Below are 18,115 nucleotides of genomic sequence, written 5' to 3' on the forward strand. Positions count from 1 at the left end.
TGCCCGTTGTAGCCTATATAGACTGACGTCGATGGCAAAGCATTCTGTTTGGGGAATTATTTGCTATGGTATGGCATGGCCATGGTATTCAAATATACTGTAGATATGTTCAACATAGGCTGAAAGTTATGTTTAACGTGCCATCTCCCAAAAATCGGCGAAGTTTAGTTATTAATCTCTGTAATGAGTCAAAATCACGCACAACTTCAGGCGGCGCTCTCTTCCACCATCTAGCCTGGCCCAGCTAGACGGTGGTCTCCCCCCGGTGCTCGTGGTTCAGTGCAACCAAAAGCTCAAAAAAGGAAAATTAGACAATTGACGCATCATTTAAATGTTTAACTTCTGAACAGAAAACCGTAACTGTGCTCAATTGAAAATCAAAATATGCAACAATAGCCCATTTACTGTGCCATCCTAAAGAATGAATAACGGATTTTAAGCCTAGCCTATTTATATATTTTTTCATGTGAATTCTGCAAATAGAACATAGCACTGCGGACCCGGATGTAATCCAAAGTATTCAAAATACGTTACTCACTTTGAGTAATCTATTGGAATACTACAAAATGTAAAATGCAAATAAAAACAGAATGTCATCGTAAACCCATATTTAGTAGTAAAAAGGACATAGTGGTAGCCTGGCGGGCCATCCTAGGGTGCGTCTAGATTTCTAGGCTATCAAATGTTGAAAATGAAAATTTGGACTATTTCATGGTAGTAGTAGTATATGTTAATTTTAAATTTGGTGCCAGCAACATGTTTCAAAAAAGTTGAGACGGGGGTAACAAAATGCTGGAAAAGTTGTGTAATGATAAAGAAAACAAAATGAGGAATGTTTCACAATTAATTAGAGTACTGGCAACATGATTAGGTATGAAAAAGAGCATCCCAGAAATGCAGGGTCTCCTTTTTGCAGCTAAATATGAAATAAGAGATTTGCAGATTATTACATTCTGTTTTTATTCACATTTTACACAACGTCCCAACTTTTTCTGTTATGGGGTTGTACGTTTTAGGGCATGTATGTAGTAATCTGTAGTGCACACATTTTAAAAGAAACTTTCCCAACACTGATGACAATTTAATATTGTGCATATTGTGAGTAACACAGGTAAGGTGTTTCTTGAAGTTGTAGGCCTATGTATTTTGGACGTTACATCTATCAGGTATAACTATGTAATTCTAAAACTCTAAAGCTCAATATTAATGGCAAATCCTTAAAACATAAGAAAAACTGGACTCTGGACACATTAATTGAGAAAATCCTAACTTTGTGCATAACCTTTTCATGGTTAAGTCACGATGGTGAAGTCAGAATGTCAGTTCACCCTATAAACTGTGGTTTGGCCGCTAACCACTAGAGGGCGACAACACGTTAAAATAGAATGTCTCATGGAAATACAGGAATAGAACAACGTCAATCATGCTAATGATAGGCTCATTGGACTTCATGTAGCACTACGCAGATTTGACTGAACGTGTGCAGGAAGTCAAAATAGCCTAGTGATGGAAAACATCAAGTTGCACTCACCCCCATTATCATGAAGTGCTTCGAGAGGCTGGTCCTGGCCCACCTCAAGACCTGCTTACCACCCTCACTGCCACTGGACCCCTTCCAATTCGCCTACTGTAAGAGCAGGAGCACAGAGGGTGCCATCTCTACTGCACTTCACACTGCCCTGTCCCACCCTGAAAATAGCAACACCTAGTGAGAATGCTGTCCATTGACTCCAGTTCAGCATTCAACACCATCATGCCCTCCAAACTTATCACTAAACTTAGCGAACTTGGCATCAATACTTCCCTCTGTAACTGGATTCTGAACTTTCTAACCAACAGACCGCAGTAACCTTACCTCCTCAACCCTTACCCTGAACACCGGTGTACCACAGGGATGTGTGCTGAGCCCTCTCCTTTACTCCCTCTTCACCTACGACTGCACACCTGTACATGGCTCTAAGTTTAAAGATGACACTATGATGATTGGTCTCATCAGCAACAATGATGAGATGGCCTACAGGGAGGAGGTCCAGCACCTAACATCATGGTGCACTGACAACAACCTGGCTCTCAACGCAAGAAGACCAAAGAGCTCATTGTGGACTTCAGGAAGTCAAAAGTTACTGGGACTGAGGTGGAGCGTGTCACCAACCTCAAGTTTCTGGGTGTCCACATCTCTGAGGACCTATCTTGTACCTTTAACACCTATACCCTGATCAAGAAGGCTTACCAGTGTCTCCTTCCTGAGGAGAATAAAGAAGGTCCACCTGGCTCTTCAGATCCCGGTGAACTTCTACTGCTGCACCTTCGAGAGCATCCTCACTAACTGTGTCACATGGTATGGCAACTGCTCTGCCTCTGATCAGAAAGCACTGCAGAGGGTGGTGAAAATTTCCCCACGCATCACCAGTTCCTCACTCCCCTCACCAGAGCAAGCACCCCAACCACAGACTGTTCACCCCACTGATGAGATAATCAAAGCCGACCAGAATATCCACATGGACTGATGTGAGTGGAAGAAACCATTTTACAGTAAAGATCTCAATATCTACAAGGATTGACACAAAGTGCAGTCAGTCATCAATAACTTTTTTTTTGTTAAGTATATTTTTTGGGCTTTTTATGCCTTTAATGAGACAGGCCAGTGGAGAATGACAGGAAGCGAGTGGGAGAGAGAGTCGGGGGTGGGCTCTGGAAAGGACAACGGGGCGGGAATCGAACCCGGGTTGCCGGCGTACGGTGCAGGTGCCCCAGCCAGTCGCGCCACAGCTGGGGACATTAATAACTTTTTAGACACTGCATTTTCCAAAGAGATGTGGAAAACAGAAGTCCACCTATACCATTGATATGACATTCACTTCATACATATAATATAAACAAATTGACTTTATATTCACTGTATCAACCACAACCAGTTGATTTATGTTGAGAATGGTAGACCTACACATAAAGAGGTTTCAGTGTAATGCTGCACGTTGAGGATACACACAGACAAACACAGACAGAGGGTACAGACACGGAGGTGCAGGTAGCTTTATAATGCTTTTATTCCATAGAGACCGCAGCATCTCACAAGAGCTGTGGCCATAAACCACAATGGAGGTTTGCTTTACTTGAGTGATTCAGTTGGGACAAACAAGTCTGTCCGAGCAATGAACTGTACAAAACACACACACACACACATACTGAAAAATGAGAACCTTTCATTAAAGCGGTTACACACATACACACACACACACGCCGTTTTCTCTTTCATGTGAGCACAAATGCATGCATATATCCATGCACACACACACACACACACACACACACACACACACACACACACATACAGAGCAGTGAAGCAGAGCAGGGGTATTTGACTGCAGAACACTGGCCGGTTTCTCGAGCTGTCCACACGTGTATCCTAGGGCCGTGCGGGTTTTCTGGGGAGATTGTGGATGAAAACACACTCACTTCCGTGCCTTTACAGTCTACATGAAGCAATGATATGGAACACCAGTCCTCGCCGCCGGCTCCATCATCCTCTCCCAGTGTTCAGTGCATATAGAAAATAGACTTTTAATGTTTCTAGTACAGTACACTCTCTAGTTACTGACTGATAAATACACCCTGTTGGTTCTCAAAATATATAGATGTATTGTATATGTATATACACAAAGGTCCATGCGTCCACCATATACATGTAGCACAATAAATAGTCACAAGTCAATACAGCATGAAGATGAACAGTTCTTTTCAACATGAATGGCTGAGCGATATAGTGGAGGGGGCTTCAGGCAGCATTTGCAATCTGCAGGGGTGTGGTGGCTCTGGTTTCATTTACCATCGGAGGCGGTGAGCCTAAATGAGCCCAAAACCCTGAAAAATATGTTCCTGTATCTTGGTTGTGTTAGATGTGTCACTCAAGAAAGTGGGTGGGACCATTAAGGTGTGGAGCTGTCAGGATTGGCTCATGTTGCCCTGAGCCCTGATGATGGACACTTTCTCCCATGAACACAGGGGGTGCTGAGAACAATGTAGAGGATTTGTGGGTTCAGCCAGAGGATTCCTAGTTCTCAGGAAATACACTCATTTGTGTCTTATGCAGATCATGCATGCCTAATGCACATCATCGGCTCTGCCCTTGAAACCTAAGGAGGGCCTGGTTGGGTTCATATGGTAGTCAGCACCTGAAGAAGCACCAGTTAGTTGACATTTTTGCTTTCCCGAAGTCAGCATAGTCTCCTGTAACTCATAGTGTGTGGAGGGCTGTTCCTACAAACATTTAGGGGAAATGTTTACAATTGTTCAAGCTTTCAGCAGTAAGTCACTGTACCTTGGCTTAATATCTAAATTATTAGACCTCTGAGAGGAAAGGGGTTCCAGAAACGAGAGAGGGTGAAGATAGAAAGAGTGAAGGGAGAGATTCTAAGATGGGTCGAGTTTGGCACGGTAGTGGGTGGTTGCTAGGTTACAGATCTGCGGGTGCAGAGAAAGCATCTCTTTGAGGTTGAGTCTCAGAATGAACACTATGACCCCTGCAAGCAAGCCAGCAAGTGCACACACACACACAGGGGAATGGAGACACACACACACACACACACAAAATGGTGCAGGGCCATCTGCCTAATTTGCCATCTCCACATTTATAAGACAGCTGTGGTAAGATGACACCTGACAGCCATCAAGATGATGGATGTTTCTCTAGAAGCCTGTTGGCTCTGTACCGAGGTAATGACTAGTAATGACCCACGTTAATGGACAGCCACACTCAGCATCCGCTACGTTTCTACCCATCATGCATCTGTCTGTCTCCCAGCAGGGGACTGTCAGGTCAGCCCTCCGGTTACTCACATGAAAGATTCTCTGATGCAAAGCAACCAGCCTTCCTCTTCTGCATGTGTGTGTGTGAAAGGGAGGCTTGTTTAATGTGTGTGTGTGTGTGTGAGAGAGTCTGTGATTGAGGCTTGCCCTATTCATGTGTCTGTATGTTTGTGTGAATGTGTGGTGAGGCTGAAAAACACTGTGTTTCTATGTGTGTGTCTGTGATCTTGAAAATCAGCCAATTTCAGACCTCTTGACAGCAACAGAACCCTTTATTCTTTCAGTCTTTTCAGCCCCCACCTCCCCAGACAAAAAGCAGGATACCCCCATTCCTTAACACGCGCACACACACACACATGCATTCAGATGCGCACACACACACACACATTTGCAAATGCTGCCTTGCAAAATGGGGATCTATATATTCAGAGGAGGAAGCAGCGCAAGCATACACACACACACACACACACACACACACACACACACACACTTTTAATATCTGCAGCTGTAATGTTGGATTCGCATGGTTTCAAGTGTTCCCTCTTGGGATTTGTTTTCTTATCACTGATTTGCAATGGACACCAGATGAGGAGAGTCTTTGACCCTTGACCCATATGAGCAGTTGGGCATCAACAGAACGGTTACCATTGGCAACGTGACTTTAGCTTGTTCTCCTTCACAGCATGGGAAGGAGAGGATCCAGTGAGAGACACACACACACACACACACACACACACACACACACACAAAATGTGTCAGAATAATACCTTCAATAAAAAAAAAAAAAAGTATACAGAGAACACATTTCTTCAGACAATCTCCTTCTAGCTTCACAGCCACTCAACATGGGCTGGTGTGATGATTTCTTTGCATTAAATTAATGCAAAATGGTACAGTTTAAGGATGAACTCAAACTTAGCAAACACAAGAAAGAAAAATAATCCAGAGACGAGGTGTAACCAAGCACACCTGTTACAGTAAAACAAAAACATCCAGTGGTCTATTTTAGTGATGAAAACAAAAAAAAGAAACTGTTTCTTTTCATCAGGAGATTTATAGCAGGAGCCACAAAACATGCCAGCCCTTAATGAAAGCAGCTTCTGTGATCTTCACCACCTCAGAGAAAAGCATTCTGGGAGATACACAAGAAAGGCAAAGTTACTCAGGGAATTGAACTGAATTTGTCTGGAGCTTCAAGACCTTTAGCTTTGAAGCCTCTGAGACTTCTCACAAACTAAAACAGAAAGCCAGTCAATATCTCTACAACCAATTCTGGGTGCAGTAGCTATTTATTTATTTTTAGTATTTATTTTTAGTATATCTTAGTATTTCAAACTGGCCTATAGCAGGACTACTGATAATATAGCATAACTACTGATAAGAGAAATACATTTGGGAATATTTGGCATATAAAGTTTAACCTTATCAAAGAAGGTTTGAAAGACTATTCGAATCACAAGTCTCAGTTCCTGTTCTCAATGCCAATGCCTTTACATTGTCTACACTGACAGGCTCCTGATATTGCTCTGTGAGAGACTCCAGTGAGCATGTGAAGTGGATTTTTTATCTCCCCACAGTGGACAGGGCCACTGGAGGAAGTTGACTGTCCAGTCATCGCCTGTCCATCATTTCCTCCGGAGTAGGGATACGAACGGAAAGGTCTGTGACGTTTTTGACTCAACAATCATTGGATGCGATTTGCGGTCAGTGACCAGGCAAAGCTGAACAGCAGACCAACCAAACACAAAAACGAACAAGCATCTCTGACCTGAAACTGACATTGCAGTTAAATTTGAAGAATGGTATGGTGCCCTTCTCACATCTCCCTGAACGGTTTAACTTGGTGGCGGTGAAGGTTCAGCAGATTGTGTCTTACAGTGTAACCTCTTCACAAAAACGCAGTGGGCTACTCGCTCTCTAACGGCAAAATAAGCAGGACTTGATCACACACTCCTTATAGAGATGTCACAGTGCATGTCCTGTATACAGCAAAGGTGTGTGTATGCCCAAAAGGCCTTACACTTGTCCACCTCTCCCTCTGACTGTCCAACTGTCTGTCTGTCTGTCTGCGTGTCTTTTTCTCCTCACATACAGACATTTCAGGTTTTTTCTTTTCCAGTGATAAGCATGCAGACCAAAAAAAAAATACTTCTATACTGAAAACAACAAGTATAAAACATTTCTTTCTGGTTCTGTACAGCAGGTAAGTTTTTTTTTTTTTCATTTTTCTTCTTTGTAAACAAAGCAAGAACATCAACAAAACAATAACAACCAAAAACACACACACACACCATGTCGTTATGACACCATCCACAGACACACAAGATACAGTGTTGGAACAATGTGATGATGAGGCATAGCATGTCGTTGGGTCATAATACAACCCAACACTGGGTTGACTGAATTCTTTAAATAATAATAATAAAAAAAAATCAATCTTTTGGCTCGTAGGTCTGAGTGTACACCTATAGCAAACATTAAAATTGCACTCTGAAATGGAGCATGCACTAGGACTGAATGTTCACGTCTGGTTTTACCCAAAGACTCCTCTAGAAAAGATCAGAGATTTGGGATCTTAAAGCGGTACAGTACATTGGTCTTCACATATGCGCACCCCTTCTACCTCTGAATGTATTTTGGTATCATTGTTTACTAAAAGTTGTTTCCTTTCGGTCACTTTCCTTCTTAGCCAAGGCCCTCGGACACCCAAACAGTGTAAATGTTACCACAGTCCAAAATGGCGTTCATTTGGGCATACCCAATTTACAGTAACTAAGAAACATAATTTCTCAAAGGCACATCCCTCTGGTTCTGTTTGCCTTTAACCAGTCCAAGCCATGCAGAGTTAGAGAACACAGCAATGTCAGGCATAGGGCAGCTCTGGGCTTTGCTCTGTGCTGTACGGAGACCATGGAGGCCACTACTGATTGCCTTTGGACACATCTGCTAAGCGAGCATTATGCATGCTAGTAGTGCAAGCAAGCAAAGCCTCAATGCAACTGGTTTGAAAAGCGTTGAAAAAAACAACGGGCTGGTAGAAAAGCGTTGAGAAACACAACCACATTTAAATGCCTACTGCAGCTAGAAACACTAAGCTGGATGCAGGTTACAGTTTGCAGTCCATTGACCTGAATGACACAGGAGGCAAGCAAAAAGGGGGCATTCTCATCTGTTAGCCATGATGTTGAGCCAGTGTGTAGACAGGATTATTGCATATCTAATTGGAGGGGCACTTTACCACTAAAAGCCCTACCAGCCAAACTATTGATTTTTAGGGTTTTTCCTTTTTAAAGGTGACAAAAGTCACGCTGTCTCTCTCGCTCACACACACACACACACACACACACACACAAAGGAACACTGAGAACACACAGACGTTGACAACAGCCCCCCCCCTCCCGATTTTGCACATTCACCTCAGATGAGGAACAAGAAAACCACGGAAACTGTTGCCATGGTTGTGTGTCCTTTGCACAGAATCCCCAGTAGTTTGTCAGTCAGTCTGTTTAGCCTCTACACGCGGATCCTCTGTGATACAAATGCAATCCAGGTGCCACCATGGACGAGCACAAGGGCAAGCCCTCCATTTTTATTGTTCCGGCAAAAACCTCTCCTGACATTACTGATCCACAGTATATTTCCCTCCATTAGTCAAGTGCAGTGATGCAATGCCTCTTCAAGCCACCAGAGGGAGCTAGAGAGCTGCTCTCACTCCAGTATAAGGACACACAGCAGCAGTCCTGTGTAAAAAAAAGGCGCTCGTGCTAACAGCAGAGAGCGGCGCTAACAGTAGAGGGACATGCGACTCCGCCTCATGGCCTCGCTGATGAGGTACGCCGGGCTGATCTCCGGCTCCTCGGTCATCACCTCGATGTTCTGCCACTCGCCGCACTGGTTGGACTTCTTGATGGTGTCCACCACGCACAGCGCGTACAGGCAGTCCTCGAAGGTGGCCGCCATGGTCAGCGGCCGACCGTCCCACGTGCGCCGGTCGTCCTGGTCCTGGAAGGCCTGCCGGACCGCCTGCACCATGCAGATGGTGCCGGTCAGGTAGGGCGAGGGGATGTCGCTGAACGCCTTGTCTGGCAACGACGCGTTCCCCAGCGGCGTGCTGTCCTTGAGCAGCAGCTGCCGTCCGCCCTCGCCGCTGTTCTTCTGGCCGTACAGGTCCGTGCCGTTGACCGTGAGCCGGCCGGCCGTCCCCACGACGATGACCTCCTGGCGGAACTCGCCGGGCACGTTGAAGTTGAGCGTGACCGTGCAGCAGGCGCCGCCCTCCAGGACCATCTGGAAGGTGCAGAAGTCGTCGCTGGTGATCTGGCGGATGCCGCGGATGTGGTCCGTCTGCTTGACGAAGGTCTTGAGGAAGCCGTGCACCTTGGCCGCGCGCCGCCCGGTCAGGAAGGTCAAAAGGTCGATGATGTAGCTGCCCACGGAGTGAAGGCCGCCGCCGCCCATCAGGTCGTCACAGCTCCAGTTATACTTTTTCCCTAGAAGACTCCCGCCATGGACCTGCACACACAGCAAACACACACTCTTAACACCACATGAACAGCCACACACACTCCTAACAACACCACATGAACAGCCATGGACCTGCACACACAGCAAACACACACTCTTAACACCACATGAACAGCCACACACACTCCTAACAACACCACATGAACAGCCGTGGACCTGCACACAGAGCAAACACAGACTCTTAACAACACATGAACAGCCGTGGACCTGCACACAGAGCAAAACACACACAACACCACACCACATGAACAGCCACACACACTCCTAACAACACCACATGAACAGCCATGGACCTGCACACAGAGCAAACACACACTCTTAACAACACATGAACAGCCATGGACCTGCACACAGAGCAAACACACACTCTTAACACCACATGAACAGCCACACACACTCCTAACAACACCACATGAACAGCCATGGACCTGCACACAGAGCAAACACACACTCTTAACAACACATGAACAGCCATGGACCTGCACACAGAGCAAACACACACTCTTAACAACACATGAACAGCCATGGACCTGCACACAGAGCAAACACACACTCCTAACACCACCACATGAACAGCCATGGACCTGCACACAGAGCAAACACACACTCCTAACACCACATGAACAGCCATGGACCTGCACACAGAGCAAACACACACTCTTAACACCACATGAACAGCCATGGACCTGCACACAGAGCAAACACACACTCTTAACAACACCACATGAACAGCCATGGACCTGCACACAGAGCAAACACACACTCTTAACAACTGTGTGTGTGCGTGCATGTGCACACCAGCAGCTTCCCGACATACAGTATAACAGCCCTCCTCCAGCATATGTGTGTGTGTGTGAGTGAGTGTGAAAGCGCGAGTGTGTGTGTGTGTGAGTGAGTGAGTGAGTGAGTGAGTGAGTGAGTGAGTGTGAGAGAGTGTGTGTGAGTGAGTGAGTGAGTGAGTGAGTGAGTGAGTGAGTGAGTGTGTGCGTGTACCTGTGCCTCGCACACCAGCAGCTCCCCGATGTAGCCCTCCTCCAGCAGCTCCTTCATGCGCACAAACGCGGGCAAGAAACGCAGCACGTTTCCCATGATGCTCAGCAGCTTTGGGTAGTACTGGGCGGCCGACATCATGCGGAAGGCGTCCAGAGGAGTCGCCGTGCGGTCGCAGATCACATTCTTCCCAATACCTTGAGAGGAAAAACAAACAAAAAATAAGAAACTGAAATAGGGGTGTGAAACATATCACACAGCACACACACATTATGAAACATCACTTCAGAATAGTCGCCAGAGACACAACACAGTGAATGAAGGACAACTGGACTTCCTAGTGTGAGAAACTCTATGATTGCCAATGTGCATTAGGGTTTAAGTTTATGATTTTTGGGATTGAGGTACAGATTATAGATTTTTTCTCTGATATCTCTCTAGATTCTATTCAATTTTGCTGGTCGCCTGCCATAAATCGCTGTCGCGTCAGCCGGCCGTGTGTGTAGGCCTTAAGTGGGAGTGTCTATGGGGGGGGTGGATTAAGCTTAGACAACAACTTAAACACATCCTTATCCTTGGTCAGAATGTCTCCTTGATTACACACCAACACGACACAATGGATGTTGGCCCACTGTGTCTCAGAACACATTACAGTGCGCGACCCGACCCAAACCAAGTCCACTCAGTGAGGTATGGCACGTGGCGACGATGAACTGGGACGTGACTAGGAACCGTAGATGGAGGGGTGGATTGGGTCCGTGCCTCCATTGTTCTGAGACCCAGCTGAGAGGAAGTGACCGTCCCGCCCCCCACGTGAGGAGGGAGTACGAGCTCACGCCCGCCACGGCCGCAGCCGAGCGAGCGAGCGTCACCACTGCTGCCCTCGTCCCCGTCGCCATTCTCGTCATCAACAAGGGCAGGAAGAGGCTGGCTGACGAGAAACAGGGTCACGGCACTTCAAACGAGACCTAATTAGGAGCTTCCTCTCGCTGCTCCAGAGGCAGCTAAGCTTCCCAGAAGAGTTGAGCTGAACGGCTGAGCGGTGGGGAGTGGAGCTGAATATTGCATGACTTCCAATGAGCAATGGGACTGCAGCTATTCAAAGGAGCATGCAGAGCAAAACACGATTCTCCACTCACATCAGCATGACCCATCACTGGAGCAAGGCCAAACCAATCAATCCAGAGTGGCTAATGCCGGATTTCTCCATTAAAGCTCAAGGGCTTTCTGCAGTCATTGATACGGAACCTTATAAAGAGATATGTAGTAGTATGGAGCATGAAGATACGACACCTCTTAGATGCAGAGGTCCTGGGAATCAGTGGCCCTGGCAATCAGAGGTCCTGGGAATCAGTGGCCCTGGGAATCAGTGGCACTGGGAATCAGTGGCAATGGGAATCAGTGGCAATGGGAATCAGTAGCAATGGGAATCAGTGGCAATGGGAATCACTTAAAATCCAGAGCATCGCTGACAGCTACAGTCAGGTATGCAGACCCCCTGACCTTAGCCAAGGTTAATTATCCAGGCTGTCAGCACACAGTAATTGACGGCAGGTCAAATACGCTACAGTTCGATGAGATGTCATACAGTGGGATGCCTTTGGGACAAAATATTAGTAATCTTCTAGGAACACTACGGACATAGGAATCTAGAGGTACTATAAGCCTACACTATAGGGACACTATAGAGGACAAGGATATTATAGAGGTGTTACAGACTAACTTAAAAGTATTATACACCATCATATACATATATACAGTACTGTAACTACTATAGAAGTCTTACGGTATTACTATAGTTCTAAGAGCTGACCAAAGCCCTGTCCTCCAGCCAGCCAGCCAGCCAGGTCACCCAGTTACTCCACAGATTCACACGACGTGGCCCCCCTCGGCCTCATGAACAGCAGCGACACAACAACGACAGCAACCACAAAAAAAAAGAAAAGAAAAAAGAAAAGAAAAACCTTGTAGGCTAATCTACCATTAGTTCCCTGTGGCAGAGCTCAGGCCAGAAGACTAATCCCTGTGATCTGACCCACTTCTCTATGGCAGCAAAGGGACTGAGGAGAACACACAAAGAAAGGGAGGGAAAGGCGAGAAAAAGGGGAAAGCCTAAAGCCGTGGCAGCAAGGCTACTCTGGGGTGAATAGCCCAAAGCCGTGGCAACAAGGCTACTCTGGGGTGAATAGCCTTGGACTCTGGCCTGTCTGACCGTGAGGGAGAGAACGCAGGACACAGCACAGGCCATGCTCTCTTACAGTGCACCTATTTAAAGCACTACAATGCAACATAAAGAAAAGAATAGATGGGGACACATCTTTTCAAACCAGTGTTAAATGGTCCTGTAAGGATTGCGACACCCTTGACAGAAAAGAGCAACCTGAATTAAACACTATTTAAAATACAGACTTTTTTAATATAGAGCTCGCCTCAAGTATCCAAATCTGGTTTTCACATGCTCCTCAAATTGACTTGAAGCATACATAGTCCTGTGACCAGCCATTTCCACAAGGTGCAACGGCTATTCAGCTAAGCGCTCTAGGTCAGTGTTTTTCAACCTTTTTTGTGCCACGGCACTCTTTTGACACTTAAAATGTCCCACGGCACACTAACATCCTGTGTGAAGAAAAAATAAACATACCATAGCCTAAAATTTCAAATAATACACAGATATGGCCTTATTATGGCTTCTATGCAAGACCTGCTCAATAAAACAAGCACCCTCTGTTTCATTTGTAGGTGACTATATCTAATTGAATTGTTGTTATGAACTGGATATGTGATGATTCTGTGAATACTGGATATGGGGCCCCCGTTGTACAATGCCTGCATACCACAAATAGTGCAATCATACAATCAATGAGAGCATGTGCTTATAAATTCTTTGATGCAACAGTTGCTTTTCTGGACCAGTGAGTGACATTTGGGTAATTTTCTGCGGCACACCTGATGATCTCTCACGGCACACTAGTGTGCCCTGGCACAGTGGTTGAAAAACACTGCTCTAGGTCAATGTTTCTCAAAGTGTGGTCCGAGGGCCACTGGTGGTCCGCAAGCTATCCCAAGTAAATATAATATAAAATATAATATAGATGAGTTTTTTGCAATATTGATTCAATACTCAATACTCAAACAGTTCTGCAACACTGCCAATGTAAGATATGCCAGTTTAAATCATATGAATCCTCTGACACAATAAGCAAGATGCAAATACAATAAGCAAGGCTCAGTGAGTAGGCCTACTGTGTAATATACGATTGAAATAGGTGTACTGTGTTTTTTTTTCAGCTAGGTGATCTGTGAGGTTTCTTTTTATTGGTTAAGTGGTCCTTGGTCTGAAAAGGTTTGAGAAACACTGCTCTAGGTCAAAAGCCTAACAAATTAGTCTGAGCAACTCATAAGTCACCATCTGCATCTACATCACCAGAATACACCAGGTAGCAAGCTAGCTAGTTTTTCACGGCAATGTTACAGTATAAACAACATCAATAAGTGTTATTGAGGTTGTTTACAAAACATATATGGCTGTTAATAGTCTTCATATTGAAGTCAGTCCAGACAGTTGACACAAATGCTAAACCCATTACTATAATAACCTTTAAAATGGCAAAAAATGGTCTCACATCATTTAACAGCTGGGCCATATTGGGGAGTTGATTATTGAATGAATATTTATGCAGGCCTCCCAACGCACTACAATTCTTAGTAGGGATACTGAACCATACAGCCTTGGAGAGAGTGTGTAATGTATTGTACAGTATGCATTATATATGTATATTGTATGCATACTGCATATCTGGCACCGAGAGTCTCTACAGTAAAAAAAAAGAAAAACAAAAACAACGTATACACTCTTCCAAGGGGAAAATGCCACTCTACAAGAATAATCACCCAAACAAGAGACAGAGAGGGAGAGAGAGAGAGAGAGAGAGATGGAGAGAGAGAGAGATGTTTGGCACAAGCTGCTTCTTCTCTTCATGCTGAAGGGCATCACGCTCATACATATGCAGCAGGTACGGGCAAATCACACACGCGCACACACACACAGCCTTGAGTCAGACCTGGCCTGAGTGGGAGCCATTATGGTCCATTATGGACAGCTGGAGCCACAGAGATGCTGGAAATGTGTGTGTGTGTGTGTGTGTGTGTGTGTGTGTGTGTGTGTGTGTGTGTTTGCAGTTCCAACGGCTGGAGCCACAGAGACAGAGCAGTCAAAGAGACGGGAAATTGTCCTGTGCTCCTGCATACGTGTATGTGTGTGTGTGTGTGTCATTATGTCTCCTACGGTTGGAGACAGAGTGATGGGATGCATAAAGATGCTGGAGAGACAGACAGAGACGACAAACTGCCCCGTGTGTGTGTGTGTGTGTGTGTGTGTGTGTGTGTGTGTGTGTGTGTGTGTGTGTGTGTGTGTGTAGTGGCTTTACGGCTCTAACAGTTGGACACATATAATAAAGACACGGCTGTCACATAGATGCTGGAGACAAGACATGGACAACTGTCCATTAGTAGCCGTTGGAGCCGCAGAGATGCTGGATGCTGTGTGTGTGTGTGTGTGTGTGTGCCACTACAGCTCTAACAGCTGCACAGTGAGACACAGAAGGCAAACAGAGATGCTAGAGCCACAGACATGGGAAACTGTCCTGTGTGTGGTAGCCATTTTGGCTCTGAGCGCTGGAGCCACAGACATGGGAAACTGTCCTGTGTGTGTGGTAGCCATTTTGGCTCTGAGCGCTGGAGCCACAGGCATGGGAAACTGTCCTGTGTGTGTGGTAGCCATTTTGGCTCTGAGCGCTGGAGCCACAGACATGGGAAACTGTCCTGTGTGTGTGGTAGCCATTTTGGCTCTGAGCGCTGGAGCCACAGACATGGGAACATGGGTCCTGTGTGTGTGTGGTAGCCATTTTGGCTCTGAGCGCTGGAGCCACAGACATGGGAACATGGGAAACTGTCCTGTGTGTGTGGTAGCCATTTTGGCTCTGAGCGCTGGAGCCACAGACATGGGAACATGGGAAACTGTCCTGTGTGTGTGGTAGCCATTTTGGCTCTGAGTGCTGGAGCCCAGAGGGGAGACTTTGGGAACATGTCACAGCACTGAAAATATCACCCCGGCAGGGAGGAAGGCCTGAGTCAGTGAAGCCGCAATGACCATGAGGAAAACTAACACGGGATAGGACGAGCGTGAGCGAGGGAGGGATGAAGAGAGGGAAGAAGAAGAGTGAGGAGAATGTAGAGAAAAAAAAGAGGGAAGTGGGGTTAGGTGGAGGAGAGAGAGGGAATGAGAGACTGACACAACACACATAATGAAAGAGAAAAAAAGAGAGGGAGAGAGGGGAAGCTAGGGAGAGAGGAAGATAAGTAGGGAATAGGAGGGAGAAAGAAAGAGAGGAGTGTTGGAGAGAGAGAAGAAGCTAGGGAGAGAGAGAGAGACAGAGAGAGAGAGAGAAAGAAAGAAAGAGAGATAATAGGAGGGAGAAGGAAAGAGAGGAGTGTTGGAGAGAGAGAAGAAGCTAGGGGGAGAAAGAGAGAGAGAGAGAGAGAGAGAGAGAGAGAGAGAGAGAGAGAGAGAGAGAGAGAGAGAGAGAGAGAGAGAGGGGTAGATAATAGGAGGGAGAAAGAAAGGGAGGAGTGTTGGAGGGAGAGGGGAAGAGAGATGGTGGGGTGCTGATTGCTGTGCTCGCTAGGCCATCACTGCATGCTCCCCACCCTGCTGTTTCCCTTGGAAGAGCTCCATAAGTGTGTGTACAGGGTAATAACGGGTGCAAAACACACATCACACACGCTAACACACACACACACACACACACACACACACACATACACACACGTACACACACATACCACTCTCTCAACCACACCTACATGTACAAAACCACCCACCAATACAAATAATTGTTCTACACACGTACTTAGACAAAGCTATTGTCTATCACACGTACACTAGACACACTCAACAGACACGGCTATCTCAAACACAAACACAGGCACACCATATGCCATCAGAGGGAAAATCTTCCACCACTCACCCTGATATAAGAAGCTGGACTGCGCTGAACCCTACTTGGACCCCATATGGGGTCAGATTTGTCCCGCTCTCTCGCTGGACATACTGCAGAGCTGGGGAAGTTTGCCCTTCCCCCGGGGTGATGCGAGTGTGCCAGTCTGTCAGGTGTGGCCCCGGGGCCTGGCCTGACCCAACAGGAACCGCCAACTGGGATCACACCAGCTCCTGGCTCATCAATAATACACACCACTTTCTTTTTTTCTCTTCTCTCTCTCTCTCTCTCTCTCTCTCTCTCTCTGTGTGTGTGTGTGTGTGTGTGTGTGCGTGTGTGTGCGCGTGTGTGAGCCTGACCCAGTGCTGTCACTTCAAAGGCCCTGAATTTCACAGCTGCTGCAGGGGAGGATGATGATGCTTCTGCTCACCCAAACACAAATAGGCATTTCAAAGGGCAGTTTTGACACACACACACACACACAGCTTCAAACTTCTGCTCTCTCACTTCAATCCCTTCACATGATTATTTACTTATATACTACTTATTATTCCTGCATTCTATCGGTGGTTGACTGCATGTCCTACTTTTCCATTGAAAAGAAAAATAAAGAATGTGCATGTCAGATTCACAGTGCAGACACAGCACACTGCTATCATCATAGACGCCTGCTCAAGGCAGTGTGTGGCTCAATCTATTTGAGCCTGACTGTTTAGAAAAACAATTCTTTAAAGTGTCAATGTTAAAAATGTCACCGTATCTTATGAAGATATTTGATCCGTTGAGTATTCGAGTAATCTTTGAGGCACTTTGAGCAGTGACAAATCCCTATCACGGCCATTATTAGTCACAAGTATTAGTACTGAGTGACCATTTTGCTGCCCGGTGTCTGTGTGCGCACGTAAAAATCAAATGTGGTGTATCCATGACCATTACACCCCAACACATTCACGGGTCCTCATATCTTCCATTTAAAATTGGACCACTGGGAATCAAGGTTCATAAAGCTCTCATTAAGACTCCTGTAATGTACTACAACTCCCATGAGCTCCTGCTATCCTCCTTCCTCACAGCAGTATGCCCCTTCCAAAGGCTGACTGAGGCAGTAATTGGCAGATAATCGGAAGGTGCCCAGACCAGTAATTGGCTCCATGCCGTATCGATGTTCTTTAACAACCAGCAGTTTAATTGGACTGTTTCCACCAACATACGAGTCTACACACGCTGACTCGAACGAGCTGTTTGTCATGGCGAGATCTCTCAGCCATTTTGGGTATTCATAATGTAGGTAACGATTCATGGAGATGCTCCACATTAAACATGTCTGTATGCACCACCTCACCCACGCAGTCACAGCTGTTGTGTTAGCCTTTCAATGAGAGCTCACATGAACCCCAGGCCCCCGGCACCACACAGCAGATCCAATCACTCTCTATATGCAGAGTACAAATCAGGTGTGTGTGTGTGTGTGGGGGTGTGGGGGTTGGAGTACTTCAACTGCCTCCATCTCACAGCAACCCCCCTGGAAACATTAGGGGCAATTAGTCTGACTTTAGCACAGGAGTGGAGAGATGAGAGGAGGGAAGAGAAAAGAAGAGGAGGAGGGAAAGAGAGATGAGAGGAGGACAGGAGAGAAGAGAAAAGAAACAGATAGAGAGGAGAGGGGGAGGACAGGAGTTGAGGAGGAGAAAGCACTTAAAACCACAGAGGTAATTACCCATCAGCTCTGACCTGACTCATCACTGCAGTGGAAATGGAGGGGCTAGGAAGAGGTTATGGGGTGAAAGAGTGCAGGAACA

The 18,115-nt window shown here is 46.1% G+C and overlaps 1 protein-coding gene across 1 annotated transcript in view; it reads right to left on the reverse strand.

The window, feature by feature from the left end:
* Nucleotides 1–3,023: 3,023 nt before the first annotated feature.
* The window catches only part of gfod1 (glucose-fructose oxidoreductase domain containing 1), a 38,966-nt gene continuing 23,874 nt past the window's right edge, over nucleotides 3,024–18,115 (reverse strand). Inside the window, exons 2-3 of the mRNA XM_048266199.1 lie at nucleotides 10,324–10,517; nucleotides 3,024–9,318 (exon numbers count right to left, since the gene is read on the reverse strand). Of these exons, the coding sequence (XP_048122156.1) occupies nucleotides 8,590–9,318; nucleotides 10,324–10,517 (923 nt within the window). The 3' untranslated portion in view covers nucleotides 3,024–8,589. The remainder of the gene's footprint in view (nucleotides 9,319–10,323; nucleotides 10,518–18,115) is intronic.

This window comes from Alosa alosa, chromosome 16, assembly GCF_017589495.1.
Source record: "Alosa alosa isolate M-15738 ecotype Scorff River chromosome 16, AALO_Geno_1.1, whole genome shotgun sequence".
Lineage (NCBI taxonomy): Eukaryota > Metazoa > Chordata > Actinopteri > Clupeiformes > Clupeidae > Alosa > Alosa alosa.